At 58.9% G+C, this 15,964-nt stretch overlaps 1 protein-coding gene across 1 annotated transcript in view; it reads left to right on the top strand.

The window, feature by feature from the left end:
• MYO15B (myosin XVB) overlaps positions 1–15,964 on the top strand; it is a 32,347-nt gene that overhangs the window by 11,029 nt on the left and 5,354 nt on the right. Inside the window, exons 15-49 of the mRNA XM_037069403.1 lie at positions 3,169–3,246; positions 3,446–3,561; positions 3,645–3,690; positions 3,839–3,963; positions 4,548–4,665; positions 4,905–5,068; positions 6,158–6,257; positions 6,901–6,957; positions 7,223–7,280; positions 7,508–7,638; positions 8,543–8,638; positions 8,744–8,979; positions 9,065–9,243; positions 9,432–9,504; positions 9,932–10,093; positions 10,288–10,388; positions 10,510–10,586; positions 10,690–10,774; positions 10,967–11,065; positions 11,195–11,231; positions 11,337–11,400; positions 11,498–11,701; positions 11,890–11,968; positions 12,136–12,250; positions 12,323–12,571; positions 12,655–12,745; positions 12,871–13,090; positions 13,514–13,626; positions 13,853–13,912; positions 14,389–14,464; positions 14,596–14,714; positions 14,904–15,022; positions 15,099–15,240; positions 15,495–15,606; positions 15,715–15,869. Coding sequence (XP_036925298.1) covers positions 3,169–3,246; positions 3,446–3,561; positions 3,645–3,690; positions 3,839–3,963; positions 4,548–4,665; positions 4,905–5,068; positions 6,158–6,257; positions 6,901–6,957; positions 7,223–7,280; positions 7,508–7,638; positions 8,543–8,638; positions 8,744–8,979; positions 9,065–9,243; positions 9,432–9,504; positions 9,932–10,093; positions 10,288–10,388; positions 10,510–10,586; positions 10,690–10,774; positions 10,967–11,065; positions 11,195–11,231; positions 11,337–11,400; positions 11,498–11,701; positions 11,890–11,968; positions 12,136–12,250; positions 12,323–12,571; positions 12,655–12,745; positions 12,871–13,090; positions 13,514–13,626; positions 13,853–13,912; positions 14,389–14,464; positions 14,596–14,714; positions 14,904–15,022; positions 15,099–15,240; positions 15,495–15,606; positions 15,715–15,869 — 4,056 coding nt within the window. The remainder of the gene's footprint in view (positions 1–3,168; positions 3,247–3,445; positions 3,562–3,644; positions 3,691–3,838; positions 3,964–4,547; positions 4,666–4,904; positions 5,069–6,157; positions 6,258–6,900; positions 6,958–7,222; positions 7,281–7,507; positions 7,639–8,542; positions 8,639–8,743; positions 8,980–9,064; positions 9,244–9,431; positions 9,505–9,931; positions 10,094–10,287; positions 10,389–10,509; positions 10,587–10,689; positions 10,775–10,966; positions 11,066–11,194; positions 11,232–11,336; positions 11,401–11,497; positions 11,702–11,889; positions 11,969–12,135; positions 12,251–12,322; positions 12,572–12,654; positions 12,746–12,870; positions 13,091–13,513; positions 13,627–13,852; positions 13,913–14,388; positions 14,465–14,595; positions 14,715–14,903; positions 15,023–15,098; positions 15,241–15,494; positions 15,607–15,714; positions 15,870–15,964) is intronic.

Raw genomic sequence — 15,964 nt, 5'->3', positions numbered from 1 at the left:
GTACCTTTTCTCCTTCTCTCCTCCTCCCAGTGCCCTGTTGATAACCCTCCGTGTGATTTCCATTTCTGTGGTTCTGTTCCTGTTCTGGTTGTTTGCTTAGTTTGCTTTTGTTTTCGTTTTAGGTGTGGTTGTTAATAATTATGAGTTTTCTGTCATTTTACTTTTCTTTTTTTATCTTCTTTTTCTTAGATAAATCCCTTTAACATTTCATATAATAGGGCTTGGTGATGATGAACTTCTTTAACTTGACCTTATCTGAGAAGCACTTTATCTGCCCTTCCATTCTAAATGAAAGGTTTGCTGAATAGAGCAATCTTGGATGTAGGTCCTTGCCTTTTATGACTTCTTTCCAGCCCCTTCTTGCCTAAAAGGTCTCTTTTGAGAAATCGTATGGGAACTCCTTTTGTAGGTAACTGTCTCCTTTTCTCTTGCTGCTTTTAAAATTCTGTCCTTATTTTTAATCTTGGCTAATGTAATTATGATGTGCCTTGGTGTGTTGGTCCAACTTCTTTGGGACTCTCTGAGCTTTCTGGGCTTCCTGGAAGTCCATTTCCTTTGCCAGATTGGGGAAGTTGTCCTTCAATATGTTTTCAAATAACTTTTCAATTTGTTGCTCTTCCTCTTCTCCTTCTGGTTCCCCCATGATTCGGATGTTGGAACGTTCAAAGATGTCCTGGAGGTTCCTAATCCTCTCCTCATTTTTTTGAATTCTTGTTTCTTCAGTCTTTTCTGGTTGAATATTTCTTTCTCCCTCCTGTTCCACACCGTTGATTTGAGTCCCAGTTTCCTTCTCACCACTATTGATTCCCTGCACATTTTCCTTTATTTTACCTGTGTAACCTTCATTTTTTCATCTGTGACCAAATTCAACCAATTATGTGAGCATCCTGATTACCGGTGTTTTGAACTGTGCATCTGATAGGTTGGCTATCTCTTCGTCACTTAGTTGCATTTTTTCTGTAATTTTGATCTGTTCTTTGGTTGGGCCTTTTTTTTTTATTGACACGCCTGTTACATAGTGAGGGGCAGAGCCTTAGGTGTTCACCAGGGTGGGGCAACCCAGTTGCTGCTTTGTCATGCTGTATGTGGGGGAGGGTCCAAGAGGGAACGATGTCATTGGCTCCACTCTCTGCCAGGTTTCAGTCACTTCCCCCAAGCAACTGGGCCTTTCCGGTGCTGATTCCTGTGGGGGTGGGTTTGTGTACATTCTAGGACCCTGTGCGTCTCTCCAATAAACTCTCCTGTGAGGTTGGGAGTTTCTCCCAGTACCTCAACCCCCACAGGTGTCTTCATTTGGTGTTTTGAGGCTGTATTGCCCCGTGTGGCAGCCCTGGGTTGTGGGGTCTGTCCCGCTCCCCAGTTTCACCTGGTTTATTTGCACGCGAATGTGGGTGCAAATACAGTCCGGTCCTCCAGGCTGCCTGACTCCCTCCCTCCCTCCTACTGATCTGGATGAACGTTTCTTCTTTAACTCCTTGGCTGTTGGACTTTCATACAGTTTGATTTTCTGTCAATTCTGATTGTTTTTCTGTTTTTAAATTGTTGTCCTTCTTTTGGTTGTGGGAGGAGGCACAGTGTGTCTGCCTACACCTCCATCTTGGCCGGAAATCAGTCTATTCTTGACATAACAGTCAAGGAGTCTCTTGGGAGAAAGTATCGGAGGGAGTGAGGACCCAGATGAGGAGGCTCAGTGTGCTGTCTGCCCGCCCTGCGCCCGCTTGTGGCTGGGCCCAGAGTTGGCGACGGAGCCAAAGCTGTATGACATTTTGTTGAGCATTCATCTGTGGATGGACAGGAGTTGTTTCTACCTTTTTGGCTGCTGTGAATAGTGTCGCCTTGAACAGGAGTCAATAAGCACCTGTTCGGATCTCTGCTTTCAGGGTTTTTTGGTCTATACCTAGAAATAGAATTGCTGGGTCATATGTTAATTCTATGTTTACATATATTTTTAAAGATTTTATTTTAAGAGAGAGGGGAAGGGAAGGAGGAAGAGAGGAGAGAAACACCAGTGTGTGGTTGCCTCTCATGTGCCCCCTACTGAAGTCCTGTCCCTCAACCCAGGCATGTGCCCTGACTAGGAATTGAACTGGTGACCCTTTGGTTCACAGGCCAGCACTCAATCCACTGAGCTGCACCTGCCAGGGCTCTATGTTTAGACTTTTGAGGAGCCGCCAAATTGTTTTCCTCAGCAGCTGCATCATTTTATGTTCCCACCAGTATGTATGAGGGTTCTAATTTCCCTACATCCTTGCTAATTCTTGCAATTTTCTGGGTTTTTTTTTTCAATTGTACCCATCCCAGTGGGTGTGAAGTGGTGTCTCACTGTGGTTTTTATTTGCAGTTCCCAAATGACTAATGATGTTGAGAATTTCTTCATGGGATTCTGGATCATTTATGTAGCTTTGGAGAAATGTCTGTTCAAGCCCTATGCCCATTCTTGAGTTGGGTTGTTTTTTTCCTGTTGAGTTTTAGGAGTTCTTTATATAATCTGGGTAGCGATCCCTTATCTGGTGTGTAATATTTTCTCCCATTCTGTGGGCTGTCTTTTTGCTCTCTCTTTTTTAAAAAATATTTTTTTTATTTATCTTTAGAGGGGAAGGGAAGGAGAGGGGGAGAGAAATATCAGTGTGTGGTTGCCTCTCGTGGGTCCGCTGCCGGGAACTGGCCTGCAACCCAGGCATGTGCCCTGACTGGGAATTGAACCACGATCATGTGGTTCACAGGCCTGTGCTCAATCCACTGAGCTACACCAGCCAGGGCTCTTTTTGCTCTCTTAACAGTGGTTTGTGATGCACATAAGTGTTTGATGCTGATGAAGTCTAATTTAGCAACTCTGTTTTTCCATTGCCTGTGCTTCTGGTGTTGCCAAGTCCAATGTCACGAACTTTCCCCTATGTTCTCTTCTTAGCGTTTTATAGTTTCAAGGCTTACGTTTAGGTCTTTGATCTCTTCATACTGAATTAATTTGTATACAAGGTGTGAGGTAAGAGTCCAGTTTTATTCCCTGGCAGATGGGTTTTCAGCTTTCCCAGAACAATTAGTTAAGGAGACAAAGGTGGCCTTTTTAACTCAGAAGGGCAAGGCTGGATGACAAAGGGACCAAGTGGCCTCCACACCCAGCCTTCTCTCCTTGGCTTTCCACCCCTTGTCCCACATTGTCTTTTGCAGGTTCACAAATTTTTAGACAGAAACCGGGATCACCTTGACCCTGCTGTGGTGGAAATGCTTGCCCAGAGCCAGCTGCAGGTGCCCCTGCTGCCCTCTGGCCCCCACCCCTCCACACTCTGTCTCCCCTCTCTGCCTGGACACGCTCACTCAGGGTTTGCCCTGCCAGGATCTGGAAGCTGTGAGCTGGTCCACCTTGACTCCCCCGGGAGGTGGGCAGGCTGGGCTGTGTGGGGACGAGCCCTGGAGTCCAGCCGGCTCAGGCCCTGCTCCCCCACAGCTGGTGAGCAGCCTGTTCCAGGAAGCAGAGCCCCAGGCCAGAGGAGGGCGGGGCAAACCCACACTGGCCTCTCAATTCCAGCAGTCCCTGGGGGACCTCATAGCCAGGCTGGGCAGGTGAGAACAATGCCCCCACACCCAAGGGCAGGGAGTTGGATAGGAGATCGATTTGTCCCCAGGTGACCCCCTCCACCCATCAGGAGCCGTGTCTGCTTCATCCAGTGCCTCTGCCCCAACCCCGGAAAGGTGAGCTGCCCCAGTACCTGCCCCAGAGCCCTCCTGCCCTTCCCGCCCAGCCCAGCCCAGCCCAGCCCCTCCTCGTGGCCTGCCCTGCGTGTCCTTCAGCGGAAGCCCCTGGACTTCAGCTCTAATCGGCTCTGTCCCTTGGCCGCAGCTTCCAGGCCTCTTCGATGCGGGACATGTAATGGAGCAGCTGCGCCAGGCAGGTGTCCTGGAGGCCATCCGAACCCGCGGAGCGAACTTCCCCGTGCGCGTGCCCTTCCACACCTTCCTGGCCAGGTGGGGCTCCAGGATGGGGGCAGCCGAGGGCACCTCAGGGATGAGACTTGGCCCGGGGTTCCTTCTGGGCGAAGGTGGACCCACTTTCCCAAGGGCCCTGGGCCTGGCGTCCCATCCTTTGTTCATTCTCCTCCCATCTGTCTCTCCCCTCCCGTTATCAGCTGTCTGTCCACCCCTCCACGCCCCCAGGAGGTCATCTGCCCCCCGTCCACTCAGCAACACTCTCCTGCGTGCCTAGCACATTGTAGGTGCTTTATAAATCATTGTGGAATGGGGGACTGGATGGAAGAAGGTGACGGGATTGGCCAAAGAACATACATGCATGACCCGCAGACACAGACAACAGTGCGGGGATGGCCAGAGGGAGAGGGGCCAGCAGGGTGGAGGTGGACCAAGCGTGAGGAGAATGGGGACATCTGAAATAACATCGATGCTAAAAATGAAGTGGAAAAAGAATACCATCCTTGCCAAATGACTCAGTGTCTCTGACACTGAACAGACACTCCGGGCCTCAGGGTGTCGCACCTCTGGGGAGGGAGGTCCGTGCTGTGCTGGTGGCAACCTTGCCTCCATCCCGCGGGCAGGTTCCGGATCCTGGGGACCCAGGGGCAGGGAGAGTCCTCTGACCGGGAGAGGTGTGGTGCCATCCTGAGCCAGGTGCTGGGGGCTGAGTCGCCCCTCTGTCACCTTGGAGTCACCCAGGTGGGTGTGTGTGCAGAGGGTAGGCATGGTTGGAAAGGGGGAGGGTTATTCTGGGACAGGTCCGGAATTTGGTGGTGGGGAGATGGAGCAGGCTGGGTGGTAGGTGTCCTGCGGCTGGACGGCACTGGGGAGAGCAGGGTATCTGACTGACAGGGAGGAGGCTGAGGCCTCAGGAGAAGGGCAGGGAAGGCCCGACCCCTGGTGCCCAGACCTGGTCCAGCCCACGCCTCTACCCCCAGATCCTGCTGCGGGAGCCTGGCTGGCAGCAGCTGGAGCAGCACCGCGCCCAGCGTCGCTCCCAGGCACTGCTCACCCTGCACAGCGGCCTCCAGGCCTACCTCTCCCGCCAGCGCCTCCGCCTCCTGCCACGGATTCAGGCTCGTGTGCGGGGGCTCCAGGCCAGGTCCGCAGGGGTGGGGTGAGGCCCTAAGCTTCCTCAAGGTGGTGGGGCAGGGGCAGGGAGACACAGGTATCAGGGCGAGTCAGCCTACCCCAGCGCCATCCCGTCAGCACTGGGCTCTCCTTGGCCACATCACCACCTACACGCATGCGGTCTACATAGGCCTACACCTATTTCTAGAATGTTTCCATCACTGACAGAAACTGTAACTATTAAGCAACAATTCCCACTCTCCGTGCCCTCCAGCCCCTGGTTGCCTCCAATCTGCTTTCTGTCTCTAGGAGTTGGCCTGTCCTAGATACTGTGTGTAAGTCAGCTCATACTGTGTTTTCTTTTATGCTGGGCTTATTGCACTGAGCGTAACGTTTTCAAGGTTCATCACGTCATTGCGTGGCTCAGAACTTCATTTCCTTTTTATGGCTGAATAATGTTCCACGTACGGGTAGACCACATCCAGTTTGTCCATTCAGCCTTCAGGGCCCATTTGGGTTGTCTAAAAATAAATAAATGAAAAAATCTTAAAACAAATTTTGATATTTAAAAGTAACCATAGCCCTGGCTGGTGTAGCTCAGTGGATTTAGCGCGGGCCTGCGAACCAGAGGATCGCGGTTCGATTCCCAGTCAGGGCACATGCCTGGGTTGCAGGCCAGTTCCCTGCAGGCCAACTCCCAGCAGGGGACGCATGAAAGGCAACCATACATTGATGTTTCTCTCCCGCTCTCCTTCCCCTCTAAAGATAAATAAATAAAATCTAAAAAAAAGTAACGATAAACACTTATGTCTATAGAAATCCTCATTTTATAGATGATGAACCCAGACAGGTAAGGTAACTTATCAAGTCCACGGTGACTAAACAGGAGGGCAATAAGCCCAGGTGGTCAGCCCCAGAGTCCAAGGTCATAGTTCCCTTTGTAGGCAGCTTCTCAGGGGCCCCTTCTTTCAAAGGGTCCTGCCCCCTTCCTGTTGCTTCCAGTAAGCTCCCAGGGCTTCAGTGGCCTGGGGTCAGTTTTTACATTCACGTCCTGGCTTGGAGGACTCAGGTGCCCATGGGTGTAACTTCAGACCCTGCCCACCCCCTTCCCGGCCCCCAGGAAGCGGTACCTCCGGCGGCGGGCGGCGCTGGGACAGCTGAACACCGCCCTGCTGGCGGCCCGGCCCCTGCTCTGGAGGCGGCGGCGGCACAGACTGCAGGTGAGGCCCCTGCCACTCTGGCAGTTCAGGGCAGAAGCCAAACACTTTGCTGGCCAAGCCAGTCGGGTCCTGACAGCATCCACCCTCCTAGCCCACCTACACAAGGTCAAGGCCTCAGCCCATTGCTGCTGGAGCTCTTCCCAATTCTGTCTGCCTGGCCAGGATAGGCTGGGTCCTCTGGGAGGGAGTTGCCTTCCTTCATCCCTGCTCCCCCTTCAGGCCCACACTGTCCCCTCCCTGTCTGAGGTGTCTTCCCATCCCTCCAGACCTGTTCCCCTCTCTTCCCTGATGACTCCAATTTGAGGGCCATTAAGGAGCTCAAAGGTCAGCGTCCACATATTATTTCTGTCGTCGGCCCCTCCCTGGGTGGACTTTGCTCCTGGGACCATTCCTGCCCTCCTGCCTTCCTCCTAGTGCCCTGACAGACAGGCAGTGACACCCTCTGCAAAGGCCAGTGAGGGCTCCGGAAGGCTGGGCGCAGGCAACGAGTCCCTCTGGGTCTGTTCTTGTTCCTCTGCCCCTGTGCCGGGGTCCTCCAGGGGCTGGGGGTGCTGCTGAGCTGCTGAGCTGGGGAGGAGCCTCTCTGAGGCTTGAGGTAGCTCCTCTCGGGCATCAGCTCTTCCTGCACCCACCCCCCCGACAGTTTGGGCTTTGGAGCGGCTGGCACGGCAGTGGGTCCTCCGAGAACATGCCAAGCATGGTAGGTGGCTAGAGGCAAGAGGGTATGACTGGGTTATGAGCCTGATGAATCTGGCACAGCTTGAGGGGGAGCATGGCGTCCCGGGGGGCCAGCATGGGGCCTGTCCCTCGGGGTGCTCTTGGTGTTCCCCAGAGGGCTCTTGAGGCCCTGTTAGGGTGAGTATCCAGGGCCTTTGGAGGGGAACTTGACAGACCTGGAATGAGGAGGGGCACTGGCCACCTGTATAGCCCCACTTAGTGTCTGGTCAATCCCTCCTCCCTGACAGGAGCTGGGGCGCCTGGAGATCCCGGCCGAGCTGGCTGTCATGCTGAGGACAGCGGAAGGTGAGTCTGGATGATGTCACTCTTCCCATGACCCCTTCCCAAGTCCCTCTATGTGTGCAGAGAGGGTCTGTCCCTGCAGTCCCTCCCACTAACGCTCCGGGCTGCCCTGAGCTCCCTGCCCAGCTCCCTCTGCACCTGGCTGGGAGCTGATGGCGAGGGCTGGAGGTGGTACCAGAGCCAGGTATATAACCTGGGCATTTGTGGGCTGCCTTTGGGTGCTGTCCCAGGCTTCCAGCACACTCTGGCCCAGAGCATCACCGAGGCCAAGCCCCCAGAAGCTCCCGCTCGGCTAAGCCTGACCCTCCCACCGGACATCGACCAGTTCCCCTTCTCCAGCTTCATCTCCACCGGCTTTCAGGTGGGTCCCTAGGCTTCCGCTCTCCCTGGCTGACTCCTCCACATCTCTGGATGTGAGCCCCTGCCAGGGGGAGGTTGTCCGTTCCTGTAGCTCCCCAGTCTCCTCCCTTTCCTGTCACTGGGGACCAGGGCGAGGGAGCCGGGGCGTGGACGCAGATGCATTGCCTGGGACATATTCCTTGAACGGAAATGACTCACTCTCTAGTGTTACTCAGATCGGTGACGCCACGCCTGTGTTTTACCCGTGGCAGTGCCTGGCTGGTGAAGTCATGTTGTCAAAGCATGCGCGATGCCCGGGACACTGGCCGGGCTGCAGTGCTGGAGTCAGAAGGGCCTGCAGAGTGTGAGCCCGGTTTTGTTAGAAACAGCAGCGGGGTTTGCGATGGCTGTGCAGAGAGCAGGACAAGGAAGAGAGAGGCTGGCACACCGGCTGGTTATGTTGGTGGAATGTTAGTGGTGGTTTTTACTCTTTATCCTTTTCCACGTTTTCTCAGGCTTTTTTTAAAGGTTTTATTTATTTATTTTTAGAGAGGGGGAAAGGAGAGAGAAAGAGGGAGAGAAACATCAATGTGTGGCTGTCATGTGGGCCCCCGACTAGGGATCTGATCCACAACTCAGGCATGTGTCCTGACTGGGAATGGAACCAGCAACGCTTCGGTTCATAGCCCACACTCAGTCCACCAAGTCACACTAGCCAGGACTGTTTTCTGAGTTTGCCATGTGCATGGACATCAGTGTTCTAATAGAATGATCAATGAAGCTGCTCATTTTAAGGGTAGCTTTCACACCAGTCCTTCCTTCTCCCTCTCCCAGGGTGACGCTCCCGTGGGCTCCCCAGGGCTGCCCCCAGCAGGTCAGCCCAGACCCGCCCTGCTCAGGCCCCGTGTCACCCTCCTTCCTTGCAGGAGCCATCTCTACCCACCCCTGGGCAGCTGCTGGCCGAGCCCCTGACCCGGCTGGAGGGCGAGAGCCCTCAGCACGCCCTGGATATCAACAAGGTGGTGAGTGGCCCATCAGGGAGCAGACAGGGAGGGCCTGGCTCCGGTGCTGGCTGGGACCTTGGCGCCCAAATGCCCTGCGTGCACCTGCTCCCTTTGTGTCTGCAGATGCTGCGGCTCCTGGGGGAGGAGTCCCTACTGCCCTGGCAGGAGCAGGCCATGGGCACGTACCTGGTGAGGCAGGGGCAACGCCGGCCGCCACTGCGGGATGAGCTCTTCAGCCAGCTGGTGGCCCAGCTCTGGCACAACCCCAGTGAGCAGCAGAGCCAGCGCGGCTGGGCCCTCATGGCCATCCTGCTCAGTGCCTTCCCCCCTCTGCCCACCCTGCAGAAGCCCCTGCTCAAGTAAGGGGCCGGGTGGGTGCAGGCCCCTGGGGGGCAGGGTCAGCGGGCCGCCCCACCCCCACAGCAGCCCTGTGCTGTCCCCCAGATTTGTGTCTGACCGGGCCCCCAGCGGCATGGCAGCACTGTGCCAGCACAAGCTGCTGGGGGCCCTCGAGCAGACGCGGCTGGCCCCTGGGACCACACGTGCCCACCCCCCGACCCAGCTCGAGTGGACAGCCGGACGGCGGCGGGGCCGCATGGTGCTGGACGTCTTCACTTTCAATGGTGATGCCCGCCTCTGGCCCAGGCCTCCCCAGGCCCATAGTGGAGCCAGTCCTGCCCCCTGCCCCTTCCTGGGCCCCCTCCCTTCTTTCCTGTCCTGCTTTCGGAACCCCCCTTGGGGACAGCAGCACCTTCCAGACAGGGTTAACCCCACCCTCTCTCACTCTTGGTCCGCACCCCTCCTCCCACAGAGGAGTGCTTCTCGGCGGAAGTGGAGTCCTGGACCACGGGGGAGCAGTTTGCTGGGTGGATCCTGCAGAGCAGGTGTGTGGGGCCTGGGAAGGGAAGGGTGCGGCCAAAACTGCCCACTGCCTGCCCCCGTCCCCAAGTCCCCCTCATCCTCCCAGCCCACTCTCCCACTGAGCACCACCCGCTGCTGCTCCCTCAGGCCCAGGGCCAAAGCCTGCTCCCTGCAGGGGGCGGAGCTAAGTGGGCAGGGTCCAGACAGTAGATTCCAGCTGGGAAGCAAGGGTGGCCCAGGTTCTGGTTAGATAGGCAAACAAATAAATGTGGGAACCAGAGCTGGCGAGTGAGTGGCAAATAAGGAAAGCTGCTGAGCAAAGGGGATTCCGCACCCAGCTTCCTGTCCCCTTCTGCAGCCCTTCCATTGGTCTGCCCTCAGGCCTGGCCCTCTCCCACGATCACCTGCCTGGCCGACCACACCCTCAATGCACACCCTTGTCTCATCCAGAGGTCTGGAGGGCAGTCCCCGAGGCTGGTCTGTGTCACTGCATTCCGGGGACTCCTGGCAGGACTTGGCTGGCTGTGACTTTGTGTTGGACCTGATCGGCCAGATTGAGGACATGGGGGACCCTGCTGGTCCCTGCGACTACCCTCTTGCCCTCCAGAGCTCGTAGGTGCCGCCCCAGTACCCTCTCCTGACCCCCACGCCACGCCCTGGGGTTTACAAGAGCCATCACAGACCTGGTCCCCCCACCTAAGCCTCCTCCCTCTCTGTGGAGACAACCCCCCACAGCAGCTTCTACACCAGGCCTCAGCCTGGCCCCAGCAAGGTACTCGCTTAGCCGGGCCCACTCTGTCCTGCAGGGCTCAGGACATCCCTCCCGCCCCTGGCGTCCAGGCCCCCTCTCTATTCCCAAGTCCTCCTCCAGGTCCAGCCCCAACACTGCCCAGCAGGGGCTACCCAGGTAAGGCTGGGAGTGGGCACACTGAGGTTGGCAGAGTTCTGAGAATGGGGATACTGGAAATAGGGGTGCGGGAAGCCCCGTGTCCCAAGCTGCTGACACTGACCCTCCTCCGGCCCCACAGGCGCGTCCCGGGCCTCAGGGAGCCTGGATAGCTACCTGGATGACATCTTTGAGCCCGCCCTCTCTCCAGACCTCAGCGTGAGCATCCAGCACCCCCATCCCACCTGTGCCCCTGCCCCACCTCCCACCTCTCTCCAGCCTCTAGCTCTGATCATGTGACCTGTGACCTCTGTCCCTTCAGGACCTGGAGCAAGTCAGGGCTCTGAGAAGCCGCATGAAGGGAGGGGGTGCCATGGGGCCCATGTATCAGGGAAGCTACTCTATGGGTGAGTGTGAGCCCTAGCACCCACCCAGGGGTACCCTGGCCCAGAGGCCCAGGTGGGACGTTGCCTGGCACCCTCAGGTCTGGGGTCAGAGTTCCAGCCAGCACCCTGGACCTGTATCCTTTGCCTGCGGGTGGAGAGAGGTGGTCCATGGGCCCAGACAGGGACTAACCTGTTAGGGCCCTGTTCCATCAGCATACCCAGGGATGATGCAGATGCCCGGGTACCAGCCAGCTATGATGCCGGCACCCATGCCCATGATGCCAGCAATGGGCGCAGTCCCTCCCATGCCAGGTAAGGCTGGACCAGGTGGGGACTCAGGGAGGGAGGGTCCTGCCCAGGGCCCAGAGGGCATGGTGGGCTGAGAGAGGGCTTGGAGCTTGGCAACAGTGCTCACCTGCCCTGTGCACCTACCACCTGCAGCCATGGTGGTGCCGCCACAGCCACAGCCCCTGCCACAGCTGCAGCCACAGCCCCTGCCACAGCTGCAGCCACAGCTGCAGCCACAGCCCCTGCCACAACTGCAGCCACAGCCGCAGCCACAGCCGCAGCCCCTGCTTCCCAGTGCGGACATAAAGCAGCTGGTGACTCAGCAGCAGAATTTCATCAACCAGCAGGCGCTGATCCTGGTGAGGGTCGGCAGGGTGCCCGGATTGCCTAGTGGGGACAGGTCTGTGGGACAGGGCCAGGCCAGCTCTCATCTGGCCTCCCTCCCCTCCCGCTCAGGCCCAGCAGATGACAACCCAGGCCATGACCCTGTCCTTGGAGCAGCAGACACAGCAACGCCAGCGCCAGGCCCGGGCAACTCCAGCCATTGCCTCCAAGCCCAAGAAGCCCCCAGCCCCCAAGAAGGAGCCGGAGCCAGAGCCGGAGCCAGATCCGGAGCCAGATCCGGAGCCAGATCCGGAGCTGGTGGGTGCCTGCCTGAAAGTGAGGAGTGGAGGCCAGGCATGGGGCACGGGCCCCTGGCCTGTAGGGCTGAAAGACGCAGGGTCAGGGTTGGGGGTGGGAAGATGCAGAAAATGTGCCGTCGGGCCCCAGTCCCTGGGATCCCAGGGGCTCACTGTGAGTGGTGACTTGGCTGACAGGGCTGTCCCCTCACTTCCCCTTCCTGCCAGCATACCTCAGAGGAGGCCCCGTGGATGAGAGATGAGCCCAAGAGCTTCCAGCAGAAACGGAACTATTTCCAGAAGTTGGGTGAGGAAACTTGGAGTGACGAGCGCACGAGGACGCTTGGTCCCTGCCCCAGCCTGGCCAAGGGCGGCGGGGTGCACCTACCACCCTGGGTCTGTGCAGCCTGTCCTGGAGCATGGGGGGGCAGGCCGGGTGGAGAGCAGCAGACAGGGTCCTCTGGGCACCTACAGGGCAGCAGCAGAGCAGGATGAAGATGGTGAAGCCTCCGCCCAAGGTGCAGATGCCCCAAGGGGAGGAGCAGGAGGAGGCGCAGGAGGAGCAGGAGGAGGCGCAGGATGAGGAGGAGCCCAGTACAGGTGATGGGGAGACGGGGTGGGAGAGGGCCTGGCTCTTGGGCGATGCACAGGGGCTCACGAGTTTCCTCTCCTCCTGGGCAGTGCCATCTTCTCCTCTGCCCCCACCCGGGGTTGTGAAGAAGCCACCGCCACAAGGTGTGGCCAAGACGGTACTAAAGGCTGAGGCTGAGCCAGCCCAGGAGGCGGAGCCTGGAGGTCGCCCCAGGCCGGAACCAGGCCGCCCACCCGCGCCCAGCAGGGAGATTGCTAACATCATCCGCCTGTTCCAAAGCCGCCCAGGCCCCATGCCGGTGCCCGTGCAGCCGTCCAAGTGGGCACTGGGGGGCGGCTGGCCCTGCCTGCTCCCCAGGGAGTTGGTCACCCTATGGAGTCTTGACTTTTCCTTTCTCTCAGGAAGCCTTCCCTAGTTTTCCAGAAGAAAAACACCCCAAAGGACGAGGCTCTGGCTAAGCTGGGGATCACTGGCGCCCACTCACCCTCCTTGGTGAGGCCAATTCCGTCCCATCCAGGGCAGGGCTGTTGTGCTCAGGAGTCTGAGGTTCTCAGGGGTCAACTTGGCCTTCTCCCTAGACACGACTTATGTTGTGTGCATTCTCTGTGCCTCCGCAGATGCCAGACCCCAGCCCAGAGAAGGGCCCCCCGCCAGCTGTGGCCCCTAGACCCAAGACCCCCTCAGGGTTGAGGGCCTCTGACTCCATCAAGGAGAAGCAGAGGCCTCTTCAGGAGTTGTTTGGCCAGAACCCACCCATTGCCCAGGCACCCCAATTTCCACCACTGCCCCCACTGCCTCAAGCTGAGGACTCAGGAACCCCTTCAGCTAAGCCCCGAGGTAAGGAACCTCATGACCCTGGGCTGTGGGCCCCCCTGTGGGGCCAGGATTCCCGATAGCCTCTGGGCACTCACGGCTGAGGTCAGCTGCTCTGGCTTCTGGACTTCGGAGCCAAGCAGCCCCAGCTTCCGCATTCCCACCAAGGGCAGGGCTCGGGAACCCCTGAAGGGCTCCGAGGGACTGTCCTCAATACAGGGGTGACAGCAGTCAGAAATTTATTGGCCCTGCTGGCATGGTCAGGGAGGGGCCCTGACTCAGGGACAGTAGGGAAAGATGGAGGCAGAAGGTGGGGCTGTGGGCAGGGACAAGGCAGTGGGCCGAGAGCACGTGGGCCTCAGAGGGTCCCTGGGAGCTGTGGGTCTTCTCCTTTGAGCCGGGTCATTCCACCTCTGGCCACTCCTCACCTGAAACTCCCTCTGCCAGGCCTGATGGAGCCCTGGGGGGACGAGGGCGCCGGCACCCAGCTGCTTGCACCCTCCGGCAGCGTGTGCTTCTCCTACACCAACGTGCCCTGGAGGCTGTTCCTACGCAAGGAGGTGAGCGTGTGAGCGGCCTCAGCCTGGCCTCTCTTTGGGCTGGGGGCTGGCAGTTTCTGGGGGACCCAGCCAGGGACCTCAACATCTGCTCCCCAAACGCAGGGAGCTGCCACGCCCTGACCCACTGTGCAGGCTGGTTTTCTCTCTGGCCTGGGAGGCAGAGGTGCGGCGGGAAGGGGCTGGGCAGGGGCACCATGTCGTCTCTCTCTCCCTTGCCCTCCTCCAGGTATTCTACCCCCGGGAGAGCTTCAGCCATCCCTACAGCCTCAGGCTCCTCTGTGAGCAGGTGAGAGCTCCCCCCGCCTGCAACAGGCACAGACAGACCGCGCACACCTGGCACTCACTGCGTTTCGAGCCCTGCCCCCTCTATGTAACCCTCACGACACCCCCTCGAGTAAGGCCCTGACGGGCACACAGCGAGGACTGGAAGTAGTGGACCCGCACTCAACCCAGGAGGCTCTACTGGTGCTCGGCCCTTGGCCACCTCAGGGTGACCCCGGACTGCACCAGTCCCCCAGTTCTCCAGGAGCCTCCCCAAAGTTCTGCTTCCTCAGGGAATTTTCTTTCCGCTGCCCAAGGAACAGCAGTCTGTTGGGGGAGGCAGGTGGAGGCTCTGGTGGCCCAGGGAGGCCCCGGGCTTGGACGCCCCACTTCCCTCCCTGCTCTACCCGCACCCCTGGGCACTTCAGCTTTTCCTCTGTGCGGGGCTGCTTCTGGGATGGTCCCTGGGACCTGGTGGTGACCCCCTGGCTCTGACCCCAGATCCTCAGGGACACCTTTTCTGAGTCCTGCACCCGGATCTCCCAGGATGAGCGGAGCAAAATGAAAGACCTGCTGGGTAGTGTCCCGGGACCCTGCCACTGGGCAGCCGGAGGGCTGGGGGCTGGGCCTGCCAGAGGGAGGGAGCAGGCTCTGTGGCTCCCCCCTGCGAGGAGCCTCAGGACTGTCTGGGGCCCCTCCTGCCTGCAGGAGACCTGGAGGTGGGCCTGGACTCACTCATCGCTGCTGAGGACAATGTCAAGAAGCGCATTGTGGTGGCTGCTCGGGACAACTGGGCCAATTACTTCTCCCGCATTTTCCCGGTCACGGTCAGTGAGGTGGGGGTAGGGCTGGGAACGGCAACGCCCCAGTCTGGACCCCCCCACACACAGACTGCCAGGCCCCACCCTTCAGCAGGGAGCAGGGTCGGGGCTGGGGTAAGCCCCAGTGGAGAGATAAAGGTATCTTGGATGATGAGGGAGACCCAGCAGCCTGCCCGTGACCCCACCTCCTCGCAGGGTGAGAGTGGCAGCAACGTACAGCTGCTGGGCGTGTCCCACCGGGGGCTGAGGCTGCTCAAGGTGACCCTCGGCCCCAACGCCTGCTCCCAGCAGCTGAAGACTCTTTGCTCCTACAGGTGAGCCTGGGCTGTGGGGTGGGGCAGCTGGGGGTGACGAGATGGCCCCCAGCTCATGTCCCCACCCTGTGCACAGCTTTGCTGAGGTGCTGGGTGTGGAGTGCCGTGGCGGCACCACCCTGGAGCTGACACTGAAGAGCGAGCAGCTGGTGCTGCATACGGCCCGGGCAGGTGCCATCAAGGCCATGGTTGAGCTCTTCCTGAGGGAGCTCAGGAAGGCAAGCGTGGGCTACGTCGGGGGCTGGGTGGGAGCCTCCACCCCATGCTTTCTAGTGCCCTGTCCAGGCTGGTTGGTCTTGGGGCTGTCGGCCAAGCTGCCTGGGGTGGGACGAGGCGCTCCGGCTGGGTCCCTGGAATTCTGTGGTGTTTAGGAGAATGAGGCCAGTGGACGGGGAGCAGGAAGAGCAGCAGGAGAGGGGTCACAGGCAGGCTGGCCGCTCCCTCTCAGCCCCACTCACCCTCCCGCCTGCAGGACTCCGGCTATGTCATCGCTCTGCGAAGCTACATCACCGATGACCGCAGCCTCCTCAGCTTCCACCGCGGGGACCTCATCAAGCTGTTGCCGGTGGCCCATGTGGAGCCAGGTATCTCCAGGGGCAAGGAAGGTGCTGACGCAGGGAGAGTAGCAGGTAAGCGAGACTCTGAGAAGCAGCAGGGCCTGGTGGGTGAGGCTGTGCTTGCTTGCCTTCCAGGCTGGCAGTTCGGCTCCATCGGGGGCCACTCGGGACTCTTTCCTGCTGACCTCGTGCAGCCGGCTCCTGCTCCAGCTCTCTCCTCGCCGGAGCAGAGGACTGACCAGCCCAAGAGTCAGCTGCCCAGCAGAGAGCCGGGCCTGGCTCAGTGGGAGGTGAGGAAGACAGGAGAGCAGTGAGGATTGCCCTGCTGCCCTCTCCCAGTTTCTGGCCTTGTCTCCCCAGCAGGACTGCGCGCTCCCTGTGCACA

The sequence above is a fragment of the Sturnira hondurensis genome, unplaced genomic scaffold (assembly GCF_014824575.4).
Source record: "Sturnira hondurensis isolate 20B ecotype Veracruz unplaced genomic scaffold, ASM1482457v3 Scaffold0001221, whole genome shotgun sequence".
Classification (NCBI taxonomy): domain Eukaryota; kingdom Metazoa; phylum Chordata; class Mammalia; order Chiroptera; family Phyllostomidae; genus Sturnira; species Sturnira hondurensis.
The sequence above is the reverse complement of the archived record's forward strand: the minus strand, read 5'-3'. Positions and strand labels throughout refer to the sequence as shown.